This window comes from Heloderma suspectum, chromosome 3, assembly GCF_057233095.1.
Source record: "Heloderma suspectum isolate Gila_16-S chromosome 3, 16-S_ref, whole genome shotgun sequence".
NCBI classification, from domain to species: Eukaryota; Metazoa; Chordata; class Lepidosauria; order Squamata; family Helodermatidae; genus Heloderma; species Heloderma suspectum.
In genome coordinates this window covers 155,312,776-155,334,252 of record NC_139460.1, presented here as the reverse complement: position 1 = coordinate 155,334,252, position 21,477 = coordinate 155,312,776, and the positions used below count along the sequence as shown (strand labels likewise).

Here is a 21,477-nt window from a genome sequence, read left to right as displayed (position 1 = left end):
AATTTAGAGTGGGGAGGGTGGGGAGAGAGCATTCCCCCTTATAGCACTGTCTAACCTCTGTGAACTGTTGTGTTAAGAGTCATAATAATGGATTTGTGACAAGAACAAATAAGCTCATCCTGTGAAAATTAGTTCTCAAATGTATTTTCAAAAGACAAATATTTTTGTCCAGAGAGATGTTATGAAAGACACTGGAAGTCAAGAAGCATGTTAAAGTCAACAGGATACAATCAGTCCTCTGAGGAGAGGGCATTGCTACAGTCAGCAGGAGGGGAGGGTAAGTTAAGGGAACAACGAAGTGGGAGTTGCTGCCATTTCAGATGCTGTAGTTATTTCCGAGTTCCTAAAGCAACATCTAAAGCATCAGAATTGAAACCCTAGCACTCCTGCTCTATACACAGTGCAATGTGGGACTGCTGTTGGGTTACCTCCCTTGGCAAACCTGCATGTAATTTAGATTCCTGTGCCTTGAAGAGCAGCTTGATCTGCTCCAATCAGCAGGTGATGCTTTGCTGGTATAGTCATCTGCTACGGTCTGCTAATCAAGCTGCTCTTAAAGGCACAGGGAGCAAGAGTCAGTGGTTTTTTTAAGTTTGGGAACCTTGTCTGCTGTAAACAGAAACATTTGGTTGAATGAACGGATTTTGCTTGTGTGGATTTCTGGTTCATTATGGACCATATCATTAATTGAGGATTAATTAATTTGGATTATCCTTCTATACAGTCATTTTAACCATCCTTTTAAAGAGTAGAAAGATTTTTGGGTGATGACTGGTACCAGAATGTTTGGAAGACAGCTGCACTATTTAAGGATCTTCCCAACTCAGCAACTTAGGGTGCTTCCAGATGGGCACTTCCAGCCATTGCTCTTCTCCTGTAAGCAATGTGCAGAATTGTAATTAGCTTTCCACACTTTAGGTATATTGTGTTTTTTGGTGTGTGTACTTCCCACTAGGTTCCATCCACAACAGTGGGTGTGACATAGCTATATGGGCAGGGAAGGGACAATTTGAACACACCAGAAACACTTTTTTCCAAAAGCAACTAAAAAATGTGATAAAGCGCAATGATGTATTATTGTACTATTATTTCAATAATGTTTAAAAGCAGAAGAAAAACATATAATTAAAAAAACAAAAATAAATATAAACAGTAATAGAATTGTGTAGGCCAGAAAGGCAGTGTGTTGTTTTTTTATATCGATTTAAATATATATATATATATATATATATATGTGGCTAAAATGACTGGAAAGGTAACAGGCAATGTGCGTTGAGGTCTAGACATATGGCAATAGCTCGCCTGCCTGAGACGTCACTGCACGTGTCAAAACCACACCCCTTTTTTAAAAAATGGAAGTGTAGCACTAAGGCAATCTGCACCTGCATAGACTGGATTATTGTTTGGTAATTTTTTTAAAAAGGTCAGATTTTTAAAAGGCAGAAGAAATACGGGGAAGGCACAGGAGGACAACTATCTGATGATAACATTATATAGATGCCCCATAAAGACTGAAATGTAGGAAGTGGAGAAAGATGATTTTATTAGCTATTTCTAAGTCTTGGTATACATGGAAATATTGCGAATAACTATGGAAATGTAGTTGACTGTATTTTGCAGAGTTGGGGGTGGGGCTGTCCTGCAAATGAATAATTTTGTGCCCTGTAGTTTGTATTTCAGCACACAGGAAAATAATCCCAATTTATCTGACATTTTGTAGAAATGACTTATGAACAGAATTCCTCCTAGCAATACATGTCACCATCTGGTTCACCTTTGCAGTCAAATATTCAATCTTTGCCTCTTTTCTAAATGAATAACTAATGGCACAATCCTATACATGTTTAGGCATGCTGGCTGGGGAATGCTGGGAGCTCTAGGACTTTCTTTCTGTCTAGGATTTCACCCTTAATTGTTAATATTTTGTAGGATTACCATAGAGTAGTCAAATGTGCTTTTTAACGGTGGTATCAATAGAGTGCCTTAGGAAGCCATGCTTATGCTGAACGCCTAAGTGAATGAGTTGGTGTTACATAATTCTTTTCTCATACCACTTCTCAAAACAACCTGAAAGACAGCTTCTTCCTATCCATTTAATTCTGAAAATGACTGTACTCAGCAGCTCAGGATATTTTTGGCAGAATGCAAATGTTTTCATGGTTGACTGCAGTGCCGTTTAGTTTCCTAATCCTTGGCTACCATTCATGGTCTAGTCTTCAGTGACGTGAATTTAAATCAGCTTGGCACTGTCTGGTCAATGTCTTGACAGAAATGAAAACTGTGTCCTGAACTGGAGCAACTTCTTCATTTACTGACTAGCTTATGCGTTGCCCCATGAGGACACAAATAGCCCTGGCCTGTCAAAACTAGGCAGTACTGATGACACAGTGTTAGAAAACAATTCTCATTTGCTTGGGCCCCAGATTTCGGATGACAGGCCGCCCTTTTCATTGCCAACTCTTCCGCAGGAAAAGAGTTATGGCTGCTGTTTTGCTGTTTACTTAGAAAACTTTAACGTTGCCCAACATTTTGAATGGAGTAACAGCAGCAGCAACAAGAAAATCATTCGGGTGACTCAGTGGAATGCATTTGTGGAAACTTCCCTGCCTTTGGATTGGAAAGCCTTATGTGTATGAATAAGCTCAAAGCGTGTGCTGGTGCATGCCCATAAGGAGTTCCAGGCTCAGGTCGAATATTCACTGTAGTCCTAAACTTGTTGGTTGACAGTAAAAGATATTGGGTTGAATCCAAATTTAGTCATATTTGGAGTAGCTCCATTGAAATCAATGAGAATTAAGTTAGTCATTACTAACATTACAAGAAGTTTCTGGAACTCCCTTCCCAGGGACGTGAGAGTGGCACCCTCCTTGGTATGTTTCCGCAGGCAGGTAAAAACTTTTTTGTTCCGGCAGGCCTTTGGGGATAGGTAGTCTGGACCTGTGAGAATATGATGGATTGGTACTATTGTTTATATTGTTGTTGTCTTTCTTTTTAAAATTCTGATATTTTATACAATTTTAATATTATTGATGATTTAATTATATTTTTAACTTTTGTATATTTCTGTTTATATGTTATAACTGTAGAAGTTTTTTATGTTGTAAAGCTGCCTTGAGTCCCAGTATTGGGAAAATGGCAGGATATAAATTTTAAAAATGTAATAATGATGATGATAATAACTTAAGTCCCACTGATTTCAATAGGTCAACCCAGCGAATTAATGTAGGAAATTTATTAAAAATGTATATCCCAGCTTTCTAATATGTGTGGATTACTCAGGGCTGTTGTAGTGTTATTTGAGGGTTGTTTCCCCTTCCAACAAGACATGCCGTCCAGGTTTGGAGAACATGACAAGCTGTATCCAGGCGGATAGTTAGGCAAATTGCTCCTGGCATGCACCACGGCTTAAACAAGATATCATGATAAACTAAGGGGAAAAACCCAGTATAAAATACAGTATAAAATGGAGACAGGCTTAGCTGATAAACTGTTATGCAATGCTTATTTTTACAGCATTGTCACTTCAGAGTTTTATAAGGTAAATAAAAAAGTCCCAAAATATTGTCTGGAGGAGCTTACAATTTAAACTTAACAGTGGGGAAGACAACAGAGGGAGAAGGGTAGAAAGGGGTGAAGCTTGATTACTGTGGAGAGTGAGGATCAAGGATTAAGCCTAGAAATGTCATGGAAATGGGTACATTGATGTCCATAGAACTTTTCTGAAGAAGTGAAAGTATTACTGGAATATTTGAAGGGCAAGCTTTCCCTGTATGTGTTGTTATACGCATGGGAAGTACCACAAGGCATGGTATTTAGTTTTCCTGTTCAAGAGTGCCTTCAGTTGGGAATGTGAAAGGGGATAAATCTCTTTCAGGTATAGCTTTGGCTTCTCTGTCTGCACCAGTTCAGAAGATACCCCGAACTATAGGCTCTAGAGAGACATGTGAAATGGTACATAATCTCAGGAGACCTTGTGGTGTAAAGACAATTAACACATTTTATTTACTTATTTTATGATTTGCAGTCTGAGACAGTCAGCCAAAGACATTTGGGCTCTTGAGGGAAAATACAAATGATAGATTTTACTATGGTGGTTAAAAACAACAAGAACAACAAATGAAATGATTGACAATCTGTTAATGGTATCCCCAAATCTGAAATGTTGAAACGGTCACCTCACTCTTCATCATGGGCTGACCCTGTGTGTGCCCTTACTCATGAAGAGTCCAGCAATGCCAGTGGCACTAGACATGTGGAATTCTTGTAGCTGATGTGTATTAAAGGGATATGCAAGAAGCCAAAGGATCTGCTGATGTTCATTTCCTCTTCATGTTCAGTTGCCACAGCCACCTACCACAGCCTGGTCAATAATGTATAGAAAACTGAAGGCATTTCTGTACCATGACATTCTCAATTGACAGTGTAATGTTTACTCAGAAGAAAATCCCATTGTGCTCAATAGTGCATAGTCTCTAGTAAATGTGTTTAGGATTGAAACCAAGTCTGCAACTCTGCACACATGCCAGGGAATAAATCCCACTGAACTCAGTGAGACTTAACTTCTGACTAGATATTCATTGGATTGCACACTTAGTCCCCTGAATTTATGGACCACTATCAATGCCACTAAGGAGTACATTGGTTGTTTTGAAAATAACCCAAACAGAATAGGTTGAAGGAAAATTATGTATACCCCCAAATATAACAAAATGTAATATAAATACTAATATTTCATACAAAATTAAAACAATTGATTAGCAGTCAGAAATGCTAATGAATTTTGTTATATTTTTTGATATACATAATTTTCATTCAGCCTATTTGGTTTTGGTGATTGTAAGTGGTTAAGGACCAAACTGGTTTCTTGGTGTTTGTTTTGAAAATAAAGCAGCCCTAAAATGCATTTTGAATGTCCGTGCTGCTCTAATATACAAGTGCTGAAGGTTTAAAACATTCGATCTATCATATCTATGAGTTGATTTGTTCCTGAAATCCCATTGTAATATGATAATTTTGACATTGTGCAGTTGCAGGTGTTCATATCTCAAGCACTTAGGATTAAGCCATTGAAGTCTTATCAGCTGTTTTTGTGATGAAATCATAACTAAATGTTCTTTGGAGGAGCAGGTTTTTTTGGATTTTTGCACTGAACTTTATTGATGGTGATCTGATTGTTGCCAACTCAATCAGCATTACCTTTTAGCCATGCAAAAAAAAAAAAAAAGAGAGATTGATTGATTGATTGATTGATTAAACAAAACAGAAAGGCTGGACAGCAATAGTATTTCATCTAGAGTGCCTGGGGCCCCATCTGTATGGCACCGCTTTGACCCCCCACCCCGTCGCAACTGCGCAGCAATGTGGCTTCGAATCACCATGCCCTGCGATACACTTGCGATCTACTGTGCGCTTCCCTAAGAGACTCACCGTGCCCTTTTTTTGCCATTATAGTGAAATGCGCAGCAGTGCAGTCCCATGAGTGTGGGGGTGCAACACTTCAGTGGCTGTTTTATATTTGAGGGGCTCTGCTGTGCCTTTCTGACCCTGTTTTAGGTAAAAATCGGGTGTTTTGTGCTCCTTCATTTCTGCACCATCAGTTTGTCAGTTCCCCAGCCTGACACTCTCGCGATGGCTTGCACTCACAAGCGTGAGTGCTACGTGCCTAGCCATCACTCCGAAATGGTGCCCAGAGTGACGTTGTTCCTCTCCCAAGACCCTCCCCAGCCCTTGGGCACTGAGTCCAAAAGCAACCATTGCAAAAATGTGCGAAAGTGTGGTTAAATAAATGAAAACGCCCCTCTGTGTCTCTGTTACTGTGCAGCTGCAAAGGGATGGGGGAGTAAAGGAGCATCACAGAGTGATGCAGGCACTACGCATGCCTACAACATGCCCACTGTAAGATGTGAAGTCAGTTCGGGGAAGGAACGGACAGAACCTGCAGCAAATCCAAAAAATTGCAGTAAAATGACTCCTTAGAACTCCGCTTTTTCTGGGCAAAAACCATGGATGGCTGCGAAGTTGTAATTACGTCATCTATCACAAGGGACTTTGACTCATACCTGTCCCAGAGTAAAAGCCCAGTGTAGATGGGGCCTGGGTTAGACATCAAGATGCTAATGGCTGAGTGATGTCAGAAATGGTGAACTGCTTCCACTGAAAACAGAGGTTCAAAACTCCCTGTCCAGTACATCCTTAAAATCTGCTCCAGAGGACTGGAAAACCTTTGGGAGCAGATTCTCAGGTGCCACAGAGGGCTGCAGAGGGGAGGAGAAAGGGAGAAAGTTCCACTGTGCTAGTGCAATGTTGGATTTCATCCTATATATCTATCTATGTATATACTTTGTCTCCCTCATCTCTGGCTATTCTCAATATATTAAATTGCTCGAAGTGCTTTTGTAGGAAGACTTTAATTTGCATTTTTAATGTAGTCTAGTGAAGTCTGGGGAAAAGGTTTTCTTTTATATCTAGCATCTCCAGCACCACACCAAATTAACCTGGTTGTGTCTTAAGTCTACATTTAGATACTTGCCTACTGATCTGATATGATCAGGATCCAGTATAACCTCCTTCTGGCAGGCAGCCGGATCTGCCCCTTACAATGCCATTTATAAAAAATGGTCTATTGAGACTCAGGAGTCAACAATGTAACCTATTCTTTCAAAGTATTAACTTTAGGGTTAGCTTTTACCGGGAATTATATGAATAAAAATACAGTGCAGCTCTGAGAGAACTGCAGGGTTCACTCATAGCCTTTCTTATTCCTTTTTCTACATCTCTAGCATTTAAGTTAATTTCTTTTATAATTTATCAATACTCTTGGAACTTGTGAAAAATGCTTAATGTGTGCCTCTTGTAAATTTTAAAAAGTCCAAAAAGTGGAGTTTGGAAATGAGTAGCCACACTTCCCATGGCAGCTATTTTGCTGTGGTGCCCACAACAGTTTTCATTTAAAATTTAAAAAATGGTACTTTGGTGGGCATCAAGAAAAGTGTCTGAGGGTGCATTTGTTCCTGTGGGTGCCATGTTGCCTATCCCTGATCTGAACTATAACTGTGCCAAGATTTAACTTCCTAGCTTGTCTGGAAGATCATTACAGTTTGTCTCCCTAATCTGTGTAAGCTGTATAAGTAAAACAAACACACCACTATTTATGTAAAATAAATCTATTTTATCTGTTTTGTAGGCAGGTATGTCCAATGAAACCCAGTGAATCAGGTGCAAACAGTAGCAGAACTGCAACAACAGACAGAATTGGGAGGTAGGACCTACTGTCTTTGCATTCTTCTGATGTCATCACAGAATGAAAACTAATAATGTGATCTAAGTCCTAAGTATTTCACATAGGGTTGTTCTGAGGATAAAATGGGATAACCTTGTGTGTGCTTCCTGGAGCCTCTTGGAGAAAGGACAGAATACTTTTTGGCTACAGCAGGCCTGTACAACACAACTCACCAAGCTAAATGGCCCGCTAGCCATGTATAACAGCTCACTGGGGACTTGATAAGCAACATTTGCTTGCTTGCTTATTTGTTGCTAGTTCAGAAGTACTAAAGCAGGGGGAATGTGCTATCAGACATTTCGCAAGCTGCCATACATATCTGGTGAGTTTTATTAGCCCTGATGGATCCAAATTGTGCAGACTCTGGGACAGAGCCTTGGACTTGATTAGGGAGACCTGAGTTCAGGAGACCCAGAATCAAATTCCCACTTTGCTAGGAAGGTAAGTGAGTGGCCTTGGTGTGCCACTCTCTCTCACCCTAACCGATCTCGTAGAGTTGTTGTAGATATGGAAAGAGAGACTTTCATATATTCTGCCCTGACATCTGCAGTGGAAGGATGCTATAAATATCAGACAGACCTTATTTATGCAGGACATTATGAAGCTAAACTTTTCAAGCGATTACCATTTTCTTTTGTCAAAAATTAAATCTAGCTTAACTATAAATTGCCATAAATATATTGGAACTCCAGCTATAAAGATTTCATGTGGTTTATTTGCTCTGAATATCAAATGTATAATTCTAGCTGATTGACCATTGAAATATCTATTTTCTTCCACTGATTTTGCTTCATCTCTAAAGAAGCCAAGACCTGGATAATCTAATTGAAGTCAAAGTCACAGATGATAAAAGTGACCAAGGGTAGGTTTTAGAAGGCTCTTTTACATCATTTATTTGCAAATATTAAGCTGTGGATGGGTTGTGCCTGTGGTGGGGAAACATGAAGATGGACGCAAGGGTGGAAGAGACACAGAAATAGGTTTAAAATTGCCACAACTTTACTACACCAAGTCAGAGACCCTGGAGGATCTGACAGCCTACCTGCTGACAAAATTGCCCACAGCCCATCTGCTGGGAGAACTTGAGGAGTGGGAGCACTAAGGTAGCAGATGACGTGAACCATCTTTGGCAACATATCAGTGCCCACTGGGAGTGGGATTGTAGATGTTAAGTCAGGATCAGAAGTGAGCTGGCCTGCACTCCCCATCCCCCCAAACCTTTAAGATGGTCCCCCAAAGGTGGTGTGTAGGAGCAGCAGCCCTTGATTATGGTCCCTGCCTAGTACCGAAGTGCCACAGGAGGGAGGCAGCTTGGTTAACTCCACTGCCAACCACATGGAAGTTGCAGCACCTCCTTCTGCCCATCTTGAATACCCCTTAGCCAAATCTTATTGCCTTTGTCTTAAAGGTGGTTGCCACCAGACCTGCAGAGGTTGATAACCTTGTGGGAAATACCTGTCCTGGGCTCTATGGAGGAAGGAAGGGAGAAATAATGCTAATATAACAACGTGCTTACATACGCAGGACAGTCTGAAGTTCACAGTTCCAGCTGACTGGCATTTTCTTTTTGTCAAAATTAAAACCAACTTAACTATAAATTGCCATGAATATACTCAAGCTTTAGCTGCTAAGATTTCATGTGGTTTATTTCCTTTGAATCATTCTAGCTGTTCACTGAAATATCTCTGTACTTCCTTCTATTGATTTTGTTTCATTTCTAAAAAAAGCCAAGGCTTGGACAATCTCATCAAAGTCAAAGCCACCAGTGATAAAAGTGACAAGGGGTAAGTCTCAGAAGACTTTTATTTTATTTTAATTAATTAATTTAATAGCCTGCCTTCCCAGAAAAAATGGCCCTCGAGGTGGCTAACAATAAAATACAGACTATGAACAAAATCTTAACTAAAACAGAACATACAATAGAACAAATACATTAAAAACATAACTAAAAACACAACAACAAAAGAAATAACCAGCACTCAACAGATCTTTGACTTCATTTATTTTAAAGGGGAAGGCAAGGCCCAGAATGCCAGGAATTATTTCATTTCCAGTTTCATCAGTTAGAAGGAAAACACTAGATTCCTTTTTTAAAAAAAAACTATTTTTATTTTATTTTTATAAATGAAATAAACAGTACCAACAACATAATCAGAATCTTCCGTTTCCAACATTACAGTATTCTGAGGAAAAGAAAAAATGGAGGATAGCAAAAGAAGGAAGAGGAAAAAAGAAAGAAAAAAAAGGATTATATTAAACTTCAATAAGAACAAACCAAATATCCAAATATAAATCCAATTGCAGATTATACCTATACAGCATTTTTCCAAACATTGCAAGTATTATTAAATTTTCAATCCGCTATACCACAAACAGTAAACCTTATCTTTCAATATCATAACCTCAGTCTTATAGCAAAGGAATGGGAGCAAACAATCCATTTCCATTGGCCATATATTACCATTCAGTTAACATGTATTAATAAACAATAAAGGTTTAGCCAACAAGAAATAGTAAAAATAATAATCCCATAATAATAATAATAATAATAATAATAGAAAAAAAGTTTAAGAAAAGGATAAAAAAATAGGCAAATCATTTGTTTATTTTAAGTAATATCATATCTACAAATATATTTATATGTGTACACACACATACACACACAAATAGGCATTTTATTACAATATAACACACACAAAAAGAGAAAGAAAACAAGAATATGCAAACATTCTCTCTGGCATACTGCCTGGACATCTTATCAGCTATAGCCCAAACAACACTTCAAAAGAACAGTAAAGATGGCTAAGTTCCAACTCCGGGGGCTGAGAGAGTTGGTTCCCTTGTTTTAATTTTAATACCAATTAAAAATGATTCTGCAGCATCAGGATCCAAAAATCTTTTCATCTGGCCTTCAAAAAGAATGCAAAATGTAGCTGGATATTTAAGGAAAACACTAGATTCCAAGCAGAGCAAGAATGGCAGAATGAAATGAGGGTCGGACAATACTCTCCATCCATCCCCACTCCTTTGCTCCCTGAGTCTATAGCATGGTAAGGTCAGCTTATGCACCTCCTTCCCTACCAAATGTCCTCACTGTGCATGGAATATCACCCCTGTGCTGAGAGATAATGCTGCCTTCATATAAATGTGGTACCTCCCTGCCCTCGTGGGGGCAGTCCTGTCCCAGCAGAGCTATGCACTACAGTAGATCCATTTTCAGAGTATGCAACGCAACAGTTGGGGATAGCAGTTACTGATTCTACAAACAGTTCCAATCCCCTTTTGTTATGCTTCCTTACTTATGCAAAGTTGCACCAATGTTAGGAAGGTGGGAGCAAACCCATAGCCTTTAGGGCAGGGTTGGGGAACCTCAGGACCGGGGGGCAAATCCAGCTTGCCTAGGGCTCCTATCTGTCTCTCTGGGATCCCAATCTGGCCCTCTGGAGTTTCCAAGATGGCCACACCGCCTTTCCTTTCCTCCAACCACCCATCATTTGGTGGCTTCCCAGCTTTTGTGAAGTTTTTCCCCATTCTAAAAGGTTAAAATGGCCCTTCTAAGGCTTAGTTACTGGCAGTAACAAAACTACATCAGTATTTTTGGAATCTCAGCCCCCAGCCCTTTTGCCTTCAGTCCTGCTCACCACTGGAATGTGGGCCCTGAGCGTGTCTCTGAAATGGAGAATGCATCCCTGCTTTAGGATGTGGTGCTGGGCGCTGGTGGTGGCTCTGCCCCTTCCTCCTCTATATTATCCACACACACACAAATTATACTGACAATAAGCTGCCTTCTTATTTGTTTGTTTCATCTTTAAAGACACCAAGACCTTGATGATCTCATCAAAGTGAATCATACATCTAAAGGTCATGACAAGGGGTAAGTCTTGCAGTCAAGTCAGTTACACATCTACGTTATAGATTTAATCTGGTTGGGAAAACATTGTAACTTCCATTCCCCACCCCCACCCCACCCAAGCCTTGTGAATGTCACTTTGGTAAGAGTACTAAGGCAATTTCTACTTTCTTCTTGGAACTACAAATTCATCGTTCCATAACTGGGAGCTGTCACAATTAGATACTGGTTTAAATTTGTAGTATAGATATGCTGTTGCTTTTAAACTCCCAAATACTGTGCAGCTATACAAAATCAAAGGCAGAGGCTAGATTTTAAATCGTATAGGGCTCCCCTTTTATACTGAGGAGATATCATTTTTGCAGGTACAAGGAATGGACAGTAGAGGCTATAGCACTTGTCTTCCTTGTCCATTGGCAAATTGCATTTTTACTTGTGACAAGTAGTGGTTTGTAGTTAAGTATACACTGAGAGAACTTTATGCAGGCTGCAGGTTTGCAGGATCTGGAACCCTTGGTGCAAAAGGCATTAAGTGTATTAATGAATTCTGAGCCCAAGAATTTGTTTGCAGGACCAACTGGAGCTCACAGTCCTTCAACATCAAAACCTACTCCTGTTTACCCCATATCGTATGTTGCAGCAGTATAGTGTGGGGGAGAGTCATTTTGTTGTTTCTATGGTTAAATAGTTGGGAGTCGGAAATCCTGGCTGTTCTTCTGAAAATCAGCCAGAGATCTGTCAGTAGATCTACCTCTTCCTCATCTCTGGTTTACATTAGACCTTGTGAGTTATCCAACTACTACATACCTGCATGTAGTCATGAGACAATGGGGCCAGGGAAGACAATATCTTGTAATAACATAAGAGCTTTCTAAAGTTTGCAACACACTGGGGTTTTTAATAAATTTGTTTTTGCATCTGATATTATATGTATTTGATTTAGGAACATAGGAAGCTGCCTTCTACTAAGTCAGACCACCGTTCCATCTAGCACAGTGTTGTTGACACTGACTGGCCACAGCTCTCCAGGGTTTCAGACAGAAGTTCTTCCTGCCCTACTTGGAGATGCCAGGGATCAAGCCAGCACCTTCTGCATGCAAAGCAGGTGGTCTGCCACTGAGCTTCAGCCTCTCCCTGATTTACTGTTCCTTTACATCAGTGGTGTGGAACATCCAGCCCATGGGCCTAATATAGCCATTAGACTCCCCAATTGGGCCTGTGGCATTCTCCCAGGCCACATCCTTCTGCATGCAAAGCAGGTGGTCTGCCACTGAGCTTCAGCCTCTCCCTGATTTACTGTTCCTTTACATCAGTGGTGTGGAACATCCAGCCCATGGGCCTAATATAGCCATTAGACTCCCCAATTGGGCCTGTGGCATTCTCCCAGGCCACATCCTCTCCCCTTCCCAGGGCATGATTTTAAGCCCCATCACAGCACGCCGTAGGGAGAGTTTTAGAATTGGGCCCTCTCATCCTTAGCTGATCTGTGCTGGTCAGTCGTGGAGTGGAGAGGGCCCAGTTTTCACCCCCATCATGGTGCACTGCACAAAGGGGTTTAAATCTCCCTGTCCAGCATGCCATGATGGGGATGAAGACTGGGCCCTCTTTGCTCCTCACCTGACCAGTGCAAATCAGCTAAGGACAAGAGAGGGCCCAATTTTCATCTCCATAGTGGCAGGCTGGGCTGGGCTGAGAAGGTGTGTGTACGTGTGTGTTGTGTGTGTGTTGTGTATGTGAATGTGGTATGTGTAAATTATGTGAAGTAATGGGGGTTGAATGGGTGTGTGAATGGTTTGTGTGTATTAACGGTGTGTGTGTGCGTGTGCGTGCATGCATGTATGAGAGAGTGGAGTAGCCCCTCCCACTTCGGGCTCTGGCCATCTCACTGCTGACATCTGGCCCCCAAGAGGTTTCCCAGGTGGAAATCTGGCCCTTGGCCCAAAAAGGTTCCCCACTCCTGCTTCACGTGCACGAAAGTTGGCATATCAGCATGTCTTTTTGTATGCTTCTGATGAACGAAATTATTGAAGATGAAAGTTGGTATCATGACCAAACAATTGTACCTCAATGCAATGTTTTGATAATGTGAACTCCAGGTGTGTAAACTCACACTATGTCTAACTGCACATACGTATGCCAAAGGGGCATATCCAAAGATGGGCCCCTAAGCTAGTACTGGATGGAACGATGCAGTAGCTCTGGGTTTTCTTTTAAATGCAACATATCCAGACAGACAAGTTATTGTGTATGTGGTCATGGAACCACTGAATACTTGCAAAAGACCCCCCAAAAGCCAATTAGTCTAACCCCTCACCAAAAGGGGAGGTTAGCTTTCCACTAATCTCTTTGGGTTGGTCTATGTAGCCAGTTTTGTCTCTTTGCAATGCTCCCTGAAGATACAGTCTTGTGAAAATCTCATGAACCATACATGCTGCTTTTGCTTCTCAGGGACAATTCCCATGACCCAGGCACTGAAAAATGCTCCTCCATAATTACAGAAATTGCCAAAGAGAAGTGGTGGCTGTATCTGTGGAAATCCCTGCTTACCCAAGACATTTTCCACACAAATACTTCCCAGTACAATGTTCTCAAATAGCATAGCATGGAGGCAAAGCTGACTGTATGAACCAGCTCTTTATGATGCATTTAGTTGTATTTATGACATACGTGGATATGCACTTATTTAATCATAGTTCACAGCATGACCATTGGCTTCATAAGAGGTTCCTTTTTCTAAGAGAATGACAACATTGCAACAAGACGGGTGGATGTCTCTGGCTCATGGACTCCCTCATGCTGTTCCTCCCCATCCCCCCCCCCCACGCACACATATGCAGAGAATGTAATGTTTGAGCCAGATATGGCAATTTGTACACAAGGCTCACCATGAAATCCTCTCCCCAGATTGAAAGGGAAGAACAGATATTGGAGTCGGGGAGATGCAGAGAAATGTGGTACAGACCAGCTCAAATGTTACATTCCTCACAGTATAACTAAGGGGAATGGGGAGGGCTCCCTGGCCCTCAGATTCTCTCCTGCTGTTGCCATGTTTACTTTTCCCTTGGTAAAAGTAATGGTTGACCAGGCTGATAGCTGGCCCACTGCACTATAGCTGCTGTGGCAGCAATAGGCCCTTTGACCTATTTAAGCATTCAGCTAAGACAGAACCAGAAAAAGAGACATTTAATAGAAAGCTTTAGGAAGTGTTAGAAGCACAAACACAGAAGACATATGTCACCAAGGAATGGTCAAAACAAGATTTAGCTGGGGACTGCTAGCAGGATTTTCCGGTTGTAAGACTATATCTATGTATGTTCTGAAAAGCCGTAAACATGTTTAGTACAAAACGGATGAGCTCTCCCCTTAGCATCAGAGCCATCTCTTGTGCCTGTACTGCCCACAATAGACAATGGTGATGGGTCTGGTATTTGCTTCAGAAACTTCCAAAGGTGGGTGAGAGAATCCATTCCTGTCCTGCTTTTGTGACTATTACTTTGGCACTCTTTGTATCATGATTTTAAATTTGTTTGTATGTGTTGATTTTATATTATAGTTTAGTACCACAGATACATTACTTACTTTGATTTCCTGTAATACTTGTATCCTGCCCTTTCTTTAAAGAGGTCAAGGCAGTATACAGGGAGGGGATATCCCATTTTACCCTCACAACACCCCTGTGAGAGAAGAAGACTGCTTTAACCACATTTATCTGAAGACAATATATCCCTGGTTAACTGGAGTTGTATCCAGTATTAGTCTAACATAATTCCCATTCATTTCAGTGTGTCTGCTCTAACATTGGATACAACCCCTAACATTGGATACAACCCCTGCAAAGAATGGGCAGCCGGTAGCTTCAGGGAGGGAAGGAGGCTGGGGTGGCCATAGGAAAGATCATAGGAATGCCACCCCAGTCTCCTCCCCACCCCAGGAATGCCTTCTTTCTCCTACCCCCATCTCTGTGCTCTGTTTATCAAGCACAGAGAGGCAGCAGGCATGGTTCTGTCTGCACTGGCTACGAGAGGGGGGGAGGGGGAGTGTGGTTTCCTGGCTCTGTGCCTTGAACCCTTTCTTCGAGCGTGGAGCCAGGAAACTGAAAAATCCCATGGCCCCCAGACACTGTCTAAGGGACATAGGATTGCTCCCTCCCAATAGAAGTGTGTCTTTAATTTAAGATTGCTTAGTATTGCAGGCTTAAGGAAAAAAATGACCCAGTTCATGATTGCACTCCCCTCTTCCCACTTCTGCATCCTCCTGTCACCCACACTCCAGAAGTGCAAAGTTGTGTCTTATCAGCCACGGTGTCAAGTTAATCTGAAACTGTGTTTGCCATGAACTTACTTCCTCACTGTTTCTAATAGTGGATTCAAGGAGACGCTGCTTCAACTCAGGGTTTTGTCAGATCAGAGGTTGCATCCTGTGTATTCAAGGAGAGGTGTGTGAGATCCTGAAGCCACACTTTTGCACCCTATTCTTGGATAGAAAAAAGACTAAAACCATGATGTGGTTTTAGTTGCTGGCATTAGAGTCTTCAGAAAGCGTAGTTTTGATCATGTCCCTGCATTAGGAAACAATAAATAAACTTCATGACAATATTAATATATTTAAATCTTGGAAGAATAACACTTTGCTGGAAGTATTAGTTATGTATCTTACAAGAGTATTCTTACTAAATGTAATGTAAAAATATTTGTGAATTACGATTACTTCTTTGTAATTGACACATACTTGATACATTAAGGTTCTACCTGTCATTATTCCTTGGATGTGTCTGTGGTCAATAGTTTATTTCTTGAAAACATGATAGTAACCAGACTGATTTTTGTCTTTTTTGTTTTTCTCACAGGGGAAGAAATTTAGATGACCTCATTACTGTGAAAAACACTGCACAGGAAAACAGAAGGCAGTACTTTTGACTTTCTTTCTCTTGCCTATTGCAAACCTGCCTGAAATCATGTGTTCCTAGAGCCAAAATATATACCCTTCAAATATGCAGGTTCTGCACATGAAGCTATCCCAATTCACTTCCACACCTGTACCAAACACAGGCCCAAAGTTTCCTCCCTCCATAGAAATAAGTGGGAGCCTGAGGGCAGGATGTTTTGTGTGCATGTCTATCATAATAGACATGGAGCTCTAGATTGGAATACTCATGCCTGAAAGGTTTGATGGATGAGGGCAGCATGGTGCTGTGCTCTAAATGTTTTCGTCAATCAAGCCTCTTCAAAATGAGTAACAAGTGCATGGAACTAACACTTTTTGAACTATACCTGTGATTAGTGGAATGGGCGTAGGCGCACTTACCTCTGGTAGAAAGTAGTTCCACTGAAAATGACAGGTGTTACTTCCATATAACACATTTAGGATTGGGATATTAGTTGACTCGGACTGCAGTTAAGTGTACTCTTACTTGAGAATAAATGCTGTTGAATATGGTAGAACTTAAGGAAGTATGCAGAGGATCAGACCATTGGGCTATGAAGTAGGAATGTCTTGATTTTTAATAAAGGAGCTATGTTTCTTCATAGCAGGTGGTGATTTATATTGGCTGTTGAGAGCTTAAAACTGACATAAAAATTAAATTACGTGCGCTCTCTCTCAAGAAATCAGTGATTACTTGTTTAAATTGGATTTTTTTCTCCATTAAAAAAAATAATTCCTAATGTCCAGTAAAAAAGTATTTTGGGTCATCATCCTAGGATATCCTCTATCTTTGACAGAAGCCAAGAGCTGGATGATGTCATAGTAATACAATCATCTACTGTGGATCAAAATAAAAAACGGTGAGTCTTAAAACTAATATCTATCTGTCTAAAATGATTTCTGGACCACCTTTAAGGGGGCCTAGAGCTACCATAGTCCTGGACTACTTGCAGTGCATAAGTCCCATTGGAATCCCTGAAAAAAAAGGTCACAAGATCATAAGGGAAGGGCTGTACCTCAGAGGTAGAGCACATTCTTTGTATGCAAAAATTATGTTCTTTTTTCAGTCACAAACTATGTTATATACTGTTACAAGAATTGAGGTGTTTGCAATATTTTCTTTAATACATCCTAGCATATGCTCAATCTTTGACAGAAGCCAAGAGCTGGACGATCTCATAGTAATACAATCATCTGCTATGGATCAGAATAAAAAACGGTGAGTCTTAAAACTAATATCTATCTGCCTAAAATGATTTCTGGACCACCTTTAAGGGGGCCTAGAGCTACTGTAGTCCTGGACCACTTGCAGTGCATAATCCCCATTGGACTCCCTGCAAAAAGTGCACAAGATCAGGGCTGAATCTACACATAGCAGTTATACCATTATCATACTGTTATCATAACTATTGGTGCCCATTGATGTCATGTATACCAATAGTTATGATAACAGTATCACTGCTTTGTGTCGATTCAGCCCATAAGGGAAAGGCTGTAGCTCAGAGGTAGAACACATTCTTTGTATGCAAAAATTCTGTTCTTTTTTCAGTCACAAACTATGTTATTCACTGTTACAAGAATTCAGGTGTTTGCAATATTTTCTGTAATACGTCCTTGCATATGCTCAATCTTTGACAGAAGCCAAGAGCTGGATGATCTCATAGTAATACAATCATCTGCTGTGGATCAAAACAAAAAACGGTGAGTCTTAAAAGTAATGTCTGTCTGTCTATCTAAAATGATTTCTGGGCCACCTTTAAGGGGGCCTAGAGCTACTGTAGTCCTGGACCACTTGCAGTGCATAATCCCCATTGGACTCCCTGCAAAAAGTGCACAAGATCATAGGGAAAGGTCTGTAGCCCAGTGGTAGAGCACATGCTTTCTATGCAGAGGGTCCCCCCGCAACTCCAAGTAGGAGGACAAACCCTTGATTTAAACCCTGGAGAAGCCACCATATCCAGCAGTTTTGTATATTTCATCTCAACGTAACTGCACAAAAATTCTGTTCTTTTTTCAGTCACAAGTTATTGTGGGTGGCCTGGTTGGGCCGTCTATAGTTATGGATGGGAACACCATTATTGCATTTTTCCATCTGGGCAAAAAGTCCATTTTGGGGGCATAGCTAAGCTCCCCCTTGTCCGATCTGCCCCAAATTTTGCATATAGATACCTATGTAATTTTCCAGTGGGTTAGTTAGGTTTGGTGCATAACAAAGCTTATTATGGGATATCAGGAAAAAGGATTCACCCTTCATGTAAGGCCTCATGGATGAAAGTTAGCATTGCCCTTTGAGATATAGGTCTGTGGGGGGTTCTTCTAGTGCATAGGCTATGGTGGAATTTTTTTTTTAGTGTGAACATTTAAGAAAAAAAAGTGAGAAGGTGTGACCGACCACCTGTCTTGCAAATATGGATGGAAAGCTGCCAAATTTGCTAGGCTGGGAGAGAATGGGTTAACTTGCAGTGAGGTTGAAATCCAGCAAGATTGGTCAAGGATTGGGGGAGATATGAGCTTCCCCCACAAAACCACATTTGTTTGTCTTGAGGGAAGTCGCTTGGAGCCTTAGGGATGTTCGCACTGAGCTGTGGCATGCGGCCAGATGGGGTCGGGGATTTAAAGGGGCCCTCTGGAGCCCATGGCAGAGCAACTTGGTCCAGGTCAATCAACCAAGGTTAAAGGTAGGGAGCGGGAATTACAGGCGCTCTGCCCTGTCCTTGCAGAAGTGTGGTTGATTCACATTTTTTGTTTCCATGGGGTTGTGACTGAATAAATAGGGTTTAGGGGAATGCATCTAAGTCTGCACTGCCATGTTCTGTAACAAAGTATTTGGCCTTCGTGTGTGGGGGGGAAGAGGGAGGGGATTGGCAAATTGAAAAATTCTTATGTTCATTTGTATATAGTAGGGATGGCTGTGGAGCCCAGTTGGTGGCTCAAACTTGGCAGATTGCTGCCAGCTAAGCCCACCCCCACCCCGGAGTCTGCGGATTGCAGCACTTGCCAGACTCATTGTGCGCCAAGTCAAGCAAGCACAGTGGGCCCCACTCCTCCTCTGACCTGCCATTGTGCACAAAATGGTGGCTCGGCCTTTTTTGTAAAGACCAATTGTACGTAAATGGCAGCCGTAAAGAGGTCCATTTATGCCCACTGCTTGTGCCCAACTTCCCTTGTCCCAGGCTTTGTAGCTTCTCCGGCCTTCTGAATTATGGCTGCTGCCTGGTATTCCAGGGGAGCCCCAGCAGATGTGTCCTCCTGCCACTTCTGGCGTACTTGTAGCCAGACACTGGAAAGTGCTGGGACACTGTGAACTCCTCACACCCAACTGCCATGGTCCACTCGTGCCCACACCACAGACTTCTTTTTTTAAAAAAATACTTTTTATTCTATTTTTATCTTTATAAATGAAATAAACAGTAAACATTTTTTGCCAAGAAGTGTTAATTAAGTCCACAGTCCCTTGCAGGACGATGATGGAATTTTGAATTGTATCCAGCCTCTTAGCCTGTTCAGCAAGTTGCAAAGACAACATTTTTATCAGAGCAAGCAACTCCTCTGTATTTTCGTTTCTTGGCACCTTTGCCACGGGAGGTATAGGGGGGGTAGGTGGAGATCCTGCTCCTTTTTTCCTCCTTGATGTAGCCATCCTTCTTGTCAAACAGATATAGCGGGTCCTCAAATATTGTTGGTATTTCTTAATCCATAAACTACATTGGAGCACGTCAGCCCTGATTTCTCCTAATTAGAAAGGAGTTTCAAAACAACTTTGAGTGATGATTAAGCTCTGGCAGGCTAGCCTCGGAGCCCAGCCCTTTTCCTGCTTTGCAAAGAGGGCTATTCTTCCAAGACTTCATCCAGATGCTGCTCTTGCCTCCCCTTTTCATTCCAGGGGAAGATGAAAAGGTTTTTCAACCTTTTAAAAGCGGTTTGAGATAGTGTCCTGCGGAGGCTCCACGGAATGCTGCCAGGGCGATATTGGCTCTGACCAGAAATGACCACAGACTTCTTCTGACCACCACTTGGCCCAATTTCCCTACCCCCAGACTGTTAGCCGGCTAATTTTCATAACCACTGTACACTCCAGCTGACACATAAAATGTAGAAATGCTCTAAATGGGCGGAAATCTTCTCTTACAACTCCAGTGCTGATAAACACCAGAGTCTCCACACCCCTTTGTGCTCTTACATCCATGTTCCAATACTAGTGGGGAGGCAGGAGTGGAGCAGGAGAGGGGCACCAAGGACATGTCTTAAAAATGTTCCTAACAAAACTTGTGATATCACCTGTGGTGGTTCATGAGTTATGGTTCAACTGGACACACAAAAGCTGGGAAATCATTTTTCCAGCCATAACGCCAGCCCCCTTTCAAACCACAATGCGCCTTGGGCAAAGGGACCAGCACATGTGTGGCAAGTGATGAAGGGCAGGAGCCCGCTGGGTTGCACACATGACTGTTGAACCACAGGGCTCTGGGACCTATCAGTCAACAGCCTGAGTGCTCGGGCCTGTGAGATATTATGCAGGCCAAGTCAGAGTTGCCCCCTTATGCCTGAGTGAAAATAGCTGAGGGAAAGCCAGCAGTACAGAGGTTAACAGTTTGGCACGATAGCCTCCACCCCATATCCCACTTCCCATTTGTACCACCACCACCCACCCTGTGCCACTGTCAGCAGTGCAGGGGGCACCAGCTTGAGTGCTGGCTGGCAGAAAGGAAGTGGGGATGTCATACCAGATAGAGAGAGGAAAGCCAGCACCCAGCACAACAAAAAGTTGACAGTTCGGCCCCCATTGGGCTACAGCAACACGGCAAGGGCAAACAGCCCCCACCCCCAGCTCCACCCCACTTCTGCCTGCGTATAGGAGTGCAGGAGTTAATTTCAGACAGCTCCAATCACTAGCCACGAGTGGTATCACCACATTGATGATGTTAACAGGCTATCAGTGGCTGAAGATACATTTGTAGTGGCTGGTAATTAGCTGGGGATGCATTTTCAGCTACAAGGTATCAACCGACTGTTGAAGCCTCTGAGCTACTACAGTGAGTCCTGCCCATGCAATGCTATATGCTGCTAGGAGCTTCTGCTGATGGCACAAGATTGGGAGGGCTGGGAAAAAACAGGGAGGGGAACAAGAGGTGTAGGCTGTAAGGGTTGTTTACCCCTGCAGTGGTGGTGCAGCCCAGTGGGGGCCAAACTATTAACACGTGTACTGCTGGTCAAATAGCTTTCTCTCTATATCCCAACTTCCTCTCTGCTAACCAGCACTCAGACTGATAACTCATTCACTGCTACAGGACTATAGGCAGCTTGATCTTCAGGTACAGAGAAGGTTACCGAGGCAGACACCCAGGGGTGCTTAACATGAAATGAGGGGGCAACTCTGATTTGGCCTGCATAGTATCTCACAGGTCTGAGCACTCATTATAGGTCC

At 42.0% G+C, this 21,477-nt stretch overlaps 1 protein-coding gene across 12 annotated transcripts in view; it reads left to right on the top strand.

Annotated features, from left to right (window-relative positions):
* SCEL (sciellin) overlaps window positions 1-21,477 on the top strand; it is a 77,880-nt gene that overhangs the window by 39,724 nt on the left and 16,679 nt on the right. For 5 of the 12 annotated variants that reach the window (XM_084844776.1, XM_084844772.1, XM_084844771.1 and 2 more), the window contains 8 exons: window positions 7,184-7,258; window positions 8,082-8,141; window positions 9,007-9,063; window positions 11,094-11,153; window positions 15,976-16,035; window positions 16,829-16,912; window positions 17,209-17,271; window positions 17,691-17,753. In XM_084844776.1, coding sequence (XP_084700902.1) covers window positions 7,184-7,258; window positions 8,082-8,141; window positions 9,007-9,063; window positions 11,094-11,153; window positions 15,976-16,035; window positions 16,829-16,912; window positions 17,209-17,271; window positions 17,691-17,753 — 522 coding nt within the window. The remainder of the gene's footprint in view (window positions 1-7,183; window positions 7,259-8,081; window positions 8,142-9,006; window positions 9,064-11,093; window positions 11,154-15,975; window positions 16,036-16,828; window positions 16,913-17,208; window positions 17,272-17,690; window positions 17,754-21,477) is intronic. The other 7 variants (XM_084844778.1, XM_084844775.1, XM_084844774.1 and 4 more) reach the window with 3 other exon arrangements.